Source organism: Engraulis encrasicolus, chromosome 15 (genome assembly GCF_034702125.1).
Source record: "Engraulis encrasicolus isolate BLACKSEA-1 chromosome 15, IST_EnEncr_1.0, whole genome shotgun sequence".
NCBI classification, from domain to species: Eukaryota; Metazoa; Chordata; class Actinopteri; order Clupeiformes; family Engraulidae; genus Engraulis; species Engraulis encrasicolus.
In genome coordinates, this window is record NC_085871.1 from 1,530,731 (window position 1) to 1,543,332 (window position 12,602).

The window sequence follows — 12,602 nt, forward strand, 5'->3', positions numbered from 1 at the left end:
ACCTGTTCCAGATCAATAGGACCAATCAGAAACCACATTGTATATTATATGCAGAGAAAGACAGGGAGAGATGTAAACATGCTCAGTGTGCAGAGCTAATCTGGCCCGGACTGGTGGACTGGCATACAGGGCATTTTCCCAGTGGGCTGACAGTACTCGGGGGGCCAATGCTGTGGGGCATTTTTTTCAACAAGTCAGAGGGGGTAGCCCACTGGTCCATCTTCAGTACAGATGGTGGACCTTTGTCAGGTGCCAGTCTAGGCCTACAATGCCTGGGCCATTATTTGGCCAGTCCAGTCCAGTCCCAGAGGTAATGTAGGATATCAAATGACATACAAGTATAATCCGATAAGCATACCGTGTGCTACAGACCTAGTTTCCCATGCAGCATATTTCATGACTATGACATTAATCCTCAGAAGCATACCGTATGGCCATTTAAGAAGCCATTAAAGTTTAAGGGTTCCTAAGGTGTTATTATGCCTTTCATTGGGTTCCTATTTTCCTAAGTGCCATTTATTTTGTGTAACTACACTTGGTTATCGTGTTATAGACACGCAAGTGTATTTAAGGGAAAACGTGGAAGAGCTTAGTTACTTTTAACTTAAAGGTGCTTGTGCAGGTTAACCACCACTCATGATTAAAATGTAGTACAGCACTCAAGATATGTATACCATTGAAAAATTCTCCGAAATGGTGTCCATGTTGATTTTGAATTTGGTGATGATGTCACATTGGGGACTCCCCCTCAGCAGAGAGGCTATAGAATCAGAGATTCTTAGGGCTTCCGCAAATAGGCTCCGACAAAATGCTGAGCACTACACAGCTAAAATTCGATTCCATTGTTTTCAATAGAACCACGCACATTCGCCGATGTCGGATAGCAATTAGAGACAAGTTCTATTTTGTCGGCGCTGCCCATTGACTATCAATGCAATGTTCGTGTGAAATTGGGTTTGGGGGTCCGAATTCTGTCGGAAGCAAAAGTGCGCCGCACTTTGTCGGAGCCGGTGTGCAGAAGCCCTAAGAGTGTATCATCCAGTCTCTTTGATAGCATCTTGGGCCTCCAGGCCCCAACAAGATGCCATACCTGTACACTGCTTTAGGGAGAAAGAACAACTGCCACTTTTTACACATGATGGATAATGGTTTAACCCCTTAAGGCGCGGCTTTATAACTTTGATGTTACCAGTATGGTAATGACCAAGTTGTGGTGCCTTACTAAAGGGCCTGTGTTGTGTCATAGTATTGTAGTGCTATGGTAGTTACATTTCAATGTCTATTACAGCGTGCCACTGGAGGTACGGCGCGCATTAAGGGGCTACATGTGTTCTACTCTCAAGAAAGGGGTGACAATTCTTTTAAATCTTAACCTGCAGAACAACCTTTAAGGCCTGTTTGATACTCAGTGTTGTGCTGAGGACACACACAAAGAGCACTTTGACTCAAAGGAACACATTGACTCATCTCAGATCAGAGAAGAACATAGTTCATTCAGCACAGAAACACGTTGGACTGTTCCTTTAACCCAGTGGTTCCTAAACTTTTTTCTGATGGAACATCTTTCGAACCTAAGAATATCTCCACGACCCCTCACCTCTCATATTCCAAATCCCAGACATTTCCTCCGTAATATTGCTAAATAATAATGTGTAAATCACAGGGAAAGTAAATACATGTATTAACCAGTTACCTTACATTCCTTTACCTTACACTTAGCTGATGCTTTTCTCCAAAGTAACTTACATAATTTGTTGTTTCAGTTGTCTGTTATTTTAAGCTGGCTTGGAATTGGATTCTTGTCTTAAAACGTAGGAGAGGCCCCCAGTGGAGTGTCATGCTGATTCAGTGGTCAGCAAACCTTGTGTTTATCTCAATGATGTCATAGTAACTTAACTGTTGAGGGAGACAGGGAATGTAGGGACCCCAAATTGGATTGAAGGCATTATGTCGGATTAAAATGTTTGTGCGGATGGGAGGTTATGTTGTGGTTGATAGGAGGGTAAGAGATTTACCTCATCGTGTCATCAGCAGCACAGCCAAAAGAAACGCGGCAGGGGTCCAAATTGTGTCCTTTGTGTGTGACTAGAGATCTGAATGAATTCAGAAAAAAACATACAAGAAATAGAAAGTGAAGAGTGCATTTTGGACTGCAACATAATAATATTGTTATAGCTTCCTTGCAGACATGCAGACAGCACATCAGTACTATGGCAGTTTCGAATAATTCAAGAATCATGCTGCTGCGAAAACAGAAATAGAGGCTTTGGGAGACCTTAAGCATGCTGCGGACCTCTTGGAACCTTCTCCTTTGCCAAATGGCAATGCACTTACTCTGTCACGTCACGCAAGGTAGCCTAAACCCCACCAAAACAAATCCCTTAAAATAGTTTCAATACAAGTATTTTTGTAACCACCAGACAGACAATGAAGGTATAACTATTTGTTTATTTACAAACAGGAAACCTATGCCTTGGCGGCCACGACATTTTTGCTGCTGTGAGGGAGAACAGTCCGACAGGGGAATTTGTTGCAAAAATAAACATAGAAGGAGACCCGGGGACCAGCACTGTGCGACTGTGTCTCACTGGAGAGAATGCCGATTGGTTTTTCCTAGAGGGTCAAAATATCAGACTGAATTCCTCTTCCACAAGGGGCCTGGATCGGGAGGTGAGTCCATAATAGAGATGTCAAAAGTAGAGGCAGAAGTAAATTCATGAAGTAAGTACAACACGAGTACATGATATTACATTTTGTTACCATTCCATTGCACCTATTAACCCTATCCAGACTGGGGGGGGGCTAAAAGTGCCCGCACCAACTTTGATGTTGTATAATTCCTTAACGACTTAAGCTATGACTACGAAACTTGGTGAGTTTTCCTAAAATTTTGTTGGCTACAGTTTAGTACCAAAAGATTACGTTTATCATTTTTGCCATTGCCATGGCAACGGTTTTCTTACAGGTATGTCTGACCAAAAATCACTAATCTAAGTCTCATTATTGTTTCTTTTTCATATTTTTGTGTTATTTCCATTACCATCAGACAACTTTGTGAGCATTAAAGTGGTCTGAAGCATATAATCATTAAAATTTAAGTGCATTACCTAAACTTGATGGAAAATACATTACGGCGATATTTTAGGCATTATAATCATATGATGTCATAATGACGTCATAATACCAGATAATGACACAAAAATTATGTCAGTCATAGATGTCCATATGTAGATCATCTCCCCAAAGTTTGGTGGTCATACCGTATTCCGTTCATGAGTTATGAGGGGGGGGTCAAAAGAGCCCCCCCCCAGGCCCAGGAATGCCAAAAAAGCCCAGTCTGAATAGGGTTAAAGTAAACGTACTGAAACAGATATGTGATATTGCATAGTTGCATGTGATATTACATATTGTTACCCCAATTATTCCACACACTGTAAATACACTGTACCCGTGGTGCTGTAAAGTGCTGTTGAATAGTAAATACTCTAACTTACAAATTTTATCCAACCAGCTCAGAATCAGCTGCTCGTAGTAACTGTGTGCACCAATTACTAAGTTAAGTCAGAAGTCACCTATGTTTAACGGAAAACTAGGGAGGTTTTTTTAAACCTAATGTCTACTTTTGACAACTCTGGTCAATAAGCAAGTAGAAATCAAAACGTTTTTCAAGTTATTGGGTACTTTTACTGATCATTTACTCTCTCAAAAGGCACTTGGTTCCATCTTAATGGCGTTCTTGACCTGCTATGAAGATGACATAGTGCAGGTATGGTGTGCAAATAATGCTCTTTTTGTTTAGGGCTTACATTTAATATTTGATTATTAGAGGTTAGACACTTTACAATATCAACAATCCTAATCCCTGTATGTCAAAAAGTATTGTGCACATTTAATATTACATCATTACAATAAAAAAACAACATGAAATAACATTTGGCCATATTTCACAGAGCCAGTATAGAATCATGGTTGAGATCTTAAATGACAATGATAACAAGCCAAGGTTTGTGGAGAGGACAATACAGCCACTGTACATGAGTGAGGTAAGTGAAGTACAGCGCATTCATTTAAAACATCTCTTTATGATGTGCTTTGTAAAATCCACACAGGTTTTATAATTTCACACAGCTGTTTTTTATTGATCTATTTTTTATCTTTATCTCTTCAATGACAGAATGCAGTAACTGTCAGTAACCCGACAGTAACCTTCAACTATCAGTTAGTCTTTTTGTCACCTACAACTTTTTTGCCTTCTTTAACAACCTCTTCATCTACAAAGTACAAATACTGAATTAATAGTTTACAGAGCTATTTTTAATTCGCAGAAACATTATTAATAATGCTAATAATTGTTAGACCGGCTAATACATTCAGAACAACACATGCACACGTATGTATACAGTACAGTCACAATGTCTTAATTATCTTACAGCTGATTACTGTAAACTCAGAAGCTTTTGCTGTGAAGGCCAAAGATGCTGATGGAGACACCATTTTATACGTACTTGATCACATGTCTGTAAGTTCTGCTATTTAAAAGGGGACCTTTGGAGGGGGTTTTAGAGAACAACAAAGCAAATGTGTTTCACTCACACAAAATGTAGTCTAAAGCTTTACGTAGTGTCAATTAAATCGACAATGGTTGGCTTGCACACTTTGTTGAGATTGGCCTTTATATTATCACACTGAAACTATTGATAATACATTTTGGGCATCTTTCCCTTTAGTACAGCATCCTTTTTCACTACATGCTGGAGTGGGAACTTCAAAATGACACAAATATCACTTATAGGGCCTTTAAACTTTGTGGTATGATGTTCTGTAATAACTACACATTATTATATATTACATTGCATTTGGCAGACACATTTTTAACCAAAGCGACTTACAATCGGGACATAATCATAGTCAACATCACCAGTATGTCCTTCGGATAAGCTGGAGTCATTCCTGCGGTGGTTTTATAGGCAAGGGTCAAGGCCTTGTACTTGGACTAGGCAGCGATTGGTAGCCAGCGCAACTACACAACACAATATAATGATACAAAGGGAAAATAATCTGGTGCCACACGGATGTCTATTTTCTGTTATTTGTTTTTTTCATTGCAGTAAGACTGAAATTGTCAATTTAGAAGTGCGTAGTGCGTATGTCCTTTGTTTTTACAATATAATGATCCTTTCTGTTTGTTATTTAGCCTGATGCCAGCTACTTCCGAATAGACTTTCCCAACAGCGGTAAAGTCACTCTGGACAAACCTCTGGACTATGAAACAAAAACTCAGCTTGAGGTGGTGATATATGCAGTGGTGAGTGTCGTAGATAGGCCTACATAAATATGACATAATTGTAACTGTATTTACAACACACACACACACACACACACACACACACACAGCACTATGCATACATGCATATGGTGTTTATGCTGTGCATGTAACTCTACTGATTTGAAAACACAGGAGATGAACACCAAAGAGAAGTTTAACACCACGGCCACAATCATCGTGAATGTTGTGGATGGAGATGACATGTACCCACAGTTTTTGCCCTGCACTCTGATATCGCCTGGCCAGGATGGCACCATCTGTACAAACCCCTTATACACCGTCAACATCACAGAGATGGAAGAGGTGAATTGTATTGCAATTTCAAATAAATATGCACTGTAACTTCAACGTCAGCCATGATATTAGTCAATCGGCATCAATGGATATCAATAGGAATTACACTTGTGTACAACCAGTGACCAGCATGCAACTGATATAGGAATGCTATGATGATGGTGTTGGTGGTGGTAATGATGATAATGATGATAATGATGATGATCAGAATGCTATGATGGTGGTGATGGTGATGGTGATGGTGATGGCGACGACGACGACGACGACGACAACAACGACAACCATCATCATCATCATCGTCATCATTTTTTTTGTAGCTGTAAAAGCAAACTGTCTAATTCACTAAAGCTCTCCACTGTTTGTTTCAGGGCAGTGTCTTGCACTTCTCACCTGGCCCTGTTTATGCTGAAGATGGGGATAAGGGCATCCAGGCCCCCCTCACCTACACCCTGCTCTCGGGTGAGACTGCCCTGCCTGGGTTTATGTCATATTTATCAGTAGTACGTTTACAAATGGTTGTAGTTTTTGTAGGCCTAACTAACTGTAAATAGTCAGAACGTAGTTCACATTTAAATTGCTACTAATACACCAGGACCCACCCAACCATTGAATAGCCATATAAACAATGTTGATACTTCTTCAACTAACTGTACTGTACTGTAGTTCAACAGATACTGTAATTATATACATGTCCATAAACTGATGACAGAGTACAGTATGTGTGAATAACAGATTTAGCCATCACTGATGGCTATCTCCATGTTATTAATGTGGGGTTTGTAAACAATAAATTTTTCTAATCACAAAATAAAGTGTTACATAGTGGATAGTTATTATAAAGTGCTACACTTTTCTCTGCCTCATGCAACACGGAAATGCACCATGCCTTACAGGGGATGACGAGGGGAGATTCATAATCAGCAGTGACAGTGGAGAGATCACACTCACCAGGCGCGTGAAGAACAGACTGCTGACTCCCACCTACACAATGCGCATTATGGTGAGACATCTTTCTGAGACTTGAAGCTATGGGAACAAAGAGCACAGTTGGTGATGAAGCGTGTAGTACGTTTATGACTTCTGACCAGTATTCATCACCAGTATAGGTGGATTATGGCAATGACCTCTTTACTGGCCTACCCCCACAAAAAAAACGATAAAACCTCTCAAAATGCAGCGGCAAGATTACTATCTGGAATAAAGTAAAGAAATCACATTAGACCAGCTTTAGGGACCCTACACAGGCTACCAGTGTCTTACAGAAGAGATTTTAAAAAGCCTTGTTGCTCGTCTTTTTCTTCTTTTTTTTTTTAAAGATATGTTTATTGATTTCACATATAAAAGTACAATTAACATTGAAAGCTTCAATTTCCTCTTTTTTTTCCTTTCAAACAAACATTTTCATTCCCCCAACCCCTCCACCCTCCTCACTACATACAATACAGTGTGTATAAAACAATATGGTTAAATAAGCTACTTTCAGAAATGTATAAACACATGTCCCTTCCACTGGCAACCATCAAAAAATGAAAATAAAAAACAAAGAAAACCCAACCTATTGACATCCTTGTTGCTCGTCTTTAAATCACTTACAGGCCAAGGACCCATCTATCTCACAAACATGTTCCAAATGTACGGCACACCCAGACCTCTTAGATTTGCTGAATCATTCAAACTGATTCAACCAACCACTCACACCAAACAGGGAGTGGCAGCCTTTAACTTTTATGCAGTCAGACTCTGGAAACTCCTTCCCTTGCACATTAAAACTGCACCCACTTTATCCATTTTGAAATCCATTTTTTTTGCAGACGCCTTCCAATAATACACTACTCCCATTTCATTTGCACTTGTTTTGTTTTTTACTCTTTATTGTAAAGTTTGATAGGCCTACTTACATTGTTTATTTCATTGTTCTATCCTCATTATTATTTGTAAAATACATTGGGTTGCCTTATAATTGTGTGTGATATTGGCTATATAAACCTGACTTGACTTCACTTGACTTGACAGGCTGCCCAGAAGGATGACCCCAAGAAGTACACAGTGGCAATGGCACTTGTACAAGTTCAAGCTGTGAACCACTTTCCACCTCATTTCAACAAAACCACCTACAAAGGCTTTGTATTAGAGAACTCCAGTCCAGCAGCCTTGGTGTCCACGTATGGGAACGACGTCCTGGTGGTGCAAGCCATTGACCGAGATTTCAGAGATGTAACAACTTCTGATTCTGAACTTCTGATATTTCTATCAAAATATTTTTGCAAGACACCATTTGTTCCATACCCAGACATACCATGTAGTGTTAAACATGAGTAAGAAATAGGCCTAGTCTAAACATATGTCTAAGTCTAAAACCTTTATTATGTATAGTAACATGATCTGATCTCTCAGTCTCAGAAATTTTGTACAACATTTGATTTAAGTAGGCCTATAGGTTGTTACTGTCATATTAGTAATGCAACATGTGTGTGTTTTTTCTTTTTACAATCGCAGGGAGTCAATCCCAGGGTGACATACTCCCTTCAGCCAAAAAGCTCTGGTACAGATCTTTACCACATCACCCAGGAGGGCATCATCATTGCCAAGACAGACCTACTCCAGCCATACTCCAGACACATCCTCAAGGTGGGGAGCCCTATCTCACGCCTTTCGTAAAGTCTTCAGGAAAAAAATAGATTAATTTTCGTGGTGCATTCACGTTATTGCCCGTTTTTCGTGGTAGGGCAACGAAACGCTGCCTATTCACTTGAATTGCCCCACTGCTGCTATGGTTATCCAAGCGTCTGCAGGGGCGGGGAGGGGGTGCTGACAGAACACTGCTGATACACTCGGGACTCACTAATTCGACGCCCTTTCGGTACTTACGCTTTATGTCCCCTAAACCTAAACCTAAACCTAAACCTTACCCTAACCTTAACCCTACTTAACCCTAAACTTAACCCTAACCCTAACCTTAACCCTAACCTTGACCCTAAACCTAACCCTAAATTGCTTGTTTGAAATGTTTGATTACCATGTGACGGTAGGCTACCGAAAGGGCATCAAACTAGTGGGTCGCTAGGCAACAGTCGGGCAATTCAAGTGAATAGGCAGCGTTTCGTTGCCCTACCACGAAAAACGGGCAATAACGTGAATGCACCACGAAAATTAATCTATTTTTTTCGTGAATACTTCACGAAATGAGTGAGATACGGTTGGAGCGGGACTGTCAGAGCAACCATATCTCACGCCATTCGTGAAATCCTCACGAAAAACAGAACAAATCAACTATAAGCTTTGTATTGCCGTCACAATATAGCCTCGTTTTTCGAGGTTGGGCAACGCTTAATAAGGTGTACATCACAAAGGTATTGCTGAGTAAAAAGAGGGTGCGAGTGCTTGACTGCCATGCCCAGAGACGTCTATTATGAAGCGCTTGGTTGGTGAAACATTCTATCACACTGTTTGTCACCAGTTCGCTATCTTGTTAGAATTAAAAGCATCTTTGGCATGCCTGTAGATCTGTTTACGAAAGAGAATGTTTGGTGCATTCGAAGAAGGAAAAAGCTGTAGACTTGCACACCTAAAAGCAATAGTTCTAAGTGGTAATCACAGTACTTCCCCAACTCTATTGAAATGTGCCACAAGCCCGAATACCTGAAATTGTCCAAACTTTCTCTAATTCTCTTGGGGTTGTACACACCAAGCAACTAATGAATTAAAGCTATTTTGACACCACTGCTTTCTTTTGCTGAACACAGGTATTAGCAACGGATCAAGAAAGTGGTGAGACTGCACAAGCGTCAGTTGACATAGAGGTTCTGCAGAAAGGTCAATCAGGTAAAAAAAACAAAAACACATCCACATGTACAGGGTGGGACAAAATATGGGACATTTTAAATACTATCTCGAAATTGACAAATGTATATTTTTTTGTTATGACCTGGATTAAAAGGATAGATGAATTATTCCAGAACCTTATTCAATTAATCCAGAATTCTTTACATATTGGTCTTGATCTTTAAAACAGTGGTATCGTACAAGTGCCTCCAGTTGCTGTGACTGAGAGGTTGTGCGTTTGAGCCCCCAGTGCCAGACTGCGCAGAAAAGTACTGGTGCTGTAGACCTGGATGGGAGTGAGGTTTAGGGGGGTGAATGTAACGGATGTCAACTAGCTGAGTTCAGTGGTAAAACATTAGTAAACCTCTCTCCCAGAGCCTCACGGTAGGAACACATAGACGCGAATTTGGCCAAGCGAAGCGAATTTCGCCATTCATTCCAATGGGGCACCTAAGTCACGCCCTCTACTTCCTGGTTCATGGGGCAGAACGTTGCAAAAAATTGAATGGAAGTGAACGAGGCGAGTCGTGGTGGATGTGTGGTGCATAAGTGGAGGTCCAAGGTTTGGATTGTTGTCGAAAAACCACTCATGTCAAGCCCAGTAATTACTTTTTTACTCCCTCTGCCCCATGAACCAGGAAGTAGAGGGCGTGATTTGGGTGCCCCATAAGAGAGGCGCGAAGGCAAGCGAACAGGAGCGAAGCGAAGCGAAATTATTAAACAAAGTTTAATGTTATGCAAATGAGGAGCGAATTCGCCTGCCCAATCAAATCAACACCGCAACGACCTGATGACGGTTGAGCTGTCAGTGAATCTCGCTCGCTTTGCCTGCTATGTGTCCCTACCGTCATACATGTGCAGTAGTGCTGAGCTATCAGGTTAGACCTTTAGCTCAGTGGTGTCCCCCGTGACAGCCACAGGTGTGCCTCTCATGCTGACCTGTGGCTGTCACGGGAAGGCCATGACCTTGAGCCCTGAGTTGCATATTTTGGGCCCCGAGTTGCAGACTTCACAAGAGGACCTCAGTTACTCTTACACCAAGTAAAAACTAACTCACACTTTTGTAAATAGCATGGCAGGCAGTGAGACCATAAAAATCTACTTTCTGAATGGGCGTCTCATCTTTTTAGCCACTTGAAAAGGTGACTGTCTTGGACTAGTCTATATACAAAAACAACTTTTGCTGTCGATTCACTTTTTGGTCCACTTAAAGAGGACTGAGTTTGGCTCATTTAAAGGGGACTAGGTGTGAAAATACCCTGCATGTGATTAGCTAAATCAAACATGTCAATGTCACGTCCAGAGCGAATAAAGCAAATTCATGGCTGAACTTCGTTAGCGTCCTCACGCTGCCTGGTAACTGAAGTAGCTGAAGAAGCTTGCCATGAATTCGCTTTATTCGCTCTGGACGTGACATTGACATGTTTGATAATAACTAATCACATAACGGCTCTTGCTCGACAGCCTGGGACATTCGGACATAGGAACATTCCAATTGGTTTTCGCCGAACTGTGTCATAGCTCAACTTGACTGTAATCGTTGAAATTCGCTCAGTTCGTTTTGCCCCTGACAAATTTGCTCTGGTCGTCCAGTTCTCTTACGGTAGGGACACATACACGCGAATTTGCGAACTTTGCCATTCATTCCTATGAGAGAGGCGATGGCAAGCGAAAGCAAGCGAACAGGAGCGAAGCGAAGCGAAATTATTAAAGAAAGTTTAATGTTATGCAAATGAGGAGCGAATTCGCCTGCCGCGGCCCAATCACATCGACAACATAACTGATCCATTCCATTTGATTCGCCGCGACGACCTGATGACGGTTGGATTTCGCCTCTCTTCGCTTCGCCTCCTATGTGTCCCTACCGTTATCTTCCATATAGGGAGGGAAAGTAATGTCATCGCCCCCTGCTGGCAACGTTCCAAGCCTCTGCATGAAATGAATGGGTTTTTTCTTTAAAAAATTACATCTCGGCTCTGATGACGAAGTAAGAGTAGTGGCTGTCATATAATATGAATGTTGGCCCGTTTTATCGATTCAGGTGGTAAAGTGTTCTGTTTTCAACTGATCTGAACTGATTTTAATATTCTTAAAAAAGTTAATACAGAATTACACTGACTTGCACGTGTGACGTGTTTACTCCATGTAATTAGCATAGCCAAATTAGCATAGCCAAACATTAGCCAGAGAGGTGGTTACCAGTCATCACAGAAGCCATCATATCTACTACAGAAGCTAAAACCAAACTACACAAGTGTACATATGTGTAACAAGACGCCAATATTGAACTCACAGGATTGTAAGTAATGTGAAGAAACGCAAGGAACTTGCATTCATTTGTTTCTCTGTGTTTTCAACGAGGCACAAAGCACTGCATGCTAGGAGCTGTAGTCCGTTTCCGACAAGATTGGCACAATTTCTACTTTTCTTAATTGGGCAAAAAATTACTCAAGATTTTCACAGGTAGTAGTTTATCCAATTGTGTAAGCTGAAACATGTGTCTGGTGTGCAAGTTCAGCGTCATATCTTTGTGGGATTTTTTTAAAAACTCGTCATAGGATCACCCTGGTGTTTGGAACGCTGATTTCCACTTTCCCTCCCTATAGAAATAATCACTTCCTTCGCTCAGTTAGCTTAGGTCGCTCTTGGTGTGAACACAGTATCAGCTACCTGGGTCTTGTAGGTCGTATCTGGTCTACATGCAGCTTAATTGTGACTTGCTGTACCTTCCTATTCTCCAGTCCCCCGGAGTCAGTTTGGAGAAGAGCGGCTGTTCAGTGACGTGGACGCAGGCCTGGCCGGTGGCATCGCGGGGGTGGTCTTGCTGCTGGCCATCGCAGCACTGTGTCTCTTCATTCGGATGGTGCGGAGGTGTAAGGACGGAAGGCACGGCCCGGCAGAGAGAGGCTCGGTGGCCCTGGGGAAGCATCCGAACGTGGTAAGGGAGGCCCCACTCATGAAGGCAAGGGTATGTCAAACCAGTAGGATGTTACAATCCACAAGCAACAAAGTCAGTGTTGGGTTAAAATTAGTGAGAGGAGTTATACTTAATATAGATGAAATCTTACAAATGAACTGCAACATGCTGTTCAATACTAGATTTATGTTATATGAACCGGAAAACTGGGGAGATGGACACCTTTTCAAAGGGACCCACATA

At 41.4% G+C, this 12,602-nt stretch overlaps 1 protein-coding gene across 1 annotated transcript in view; it reads left to right on the forward strand.

Moving 5' to 3' along the window:
• Positions 1-12,602, forward strand: part of cdhr5-rs (cadherin-related family member 5, related sequence) — a 30,479-nt gene that overhangs the window by 3,142 nt on the left and 14,735 nt on the right. The window contains exons 2-13 of the mRNA XM_063218126.1: positions 2,462-2,670; positions 3,710-3,766; positions 3,951-4,043; positions 4,433-4,519; positions 5,195-5,305; positions 5,459-5,629; positions 5,989-6,079; positions 6,514-6,620; positions 7,634-7,834; positions 8,117-8,248; positions 9,364-9,442; positions 12,184-12,380. Of these exons, the coding sequence (XP_063074196.1) occupies positions 2,462-2,670; positions 3,710-3,766; positions 3,951-4,043; positions 4,433-4,519; positions 5,195-5,305; positions 5,459-5,629; positions 5,989-6,079; positions 6,514-6,620; positions 7,634-7,834; positions 8,117-8,248; positions 9,364-9,442; positions 12,184-12,380 (1,535 nt within the window). The remainder of the gene's footprint in view (positions 1-2,461; positions 2,671-3,709; positions 3,767-3,950; positions 4,044-4,432; positions 4,520-5,194; positions 5,306-5,458; positions 5,630-5,988; positions 6,080-6,513; positions 6,621-7,633; positions 7,835-8,116; positions 8,249-9,363; positions 9,443-12,183; positions 12,381-12,602) is intronic.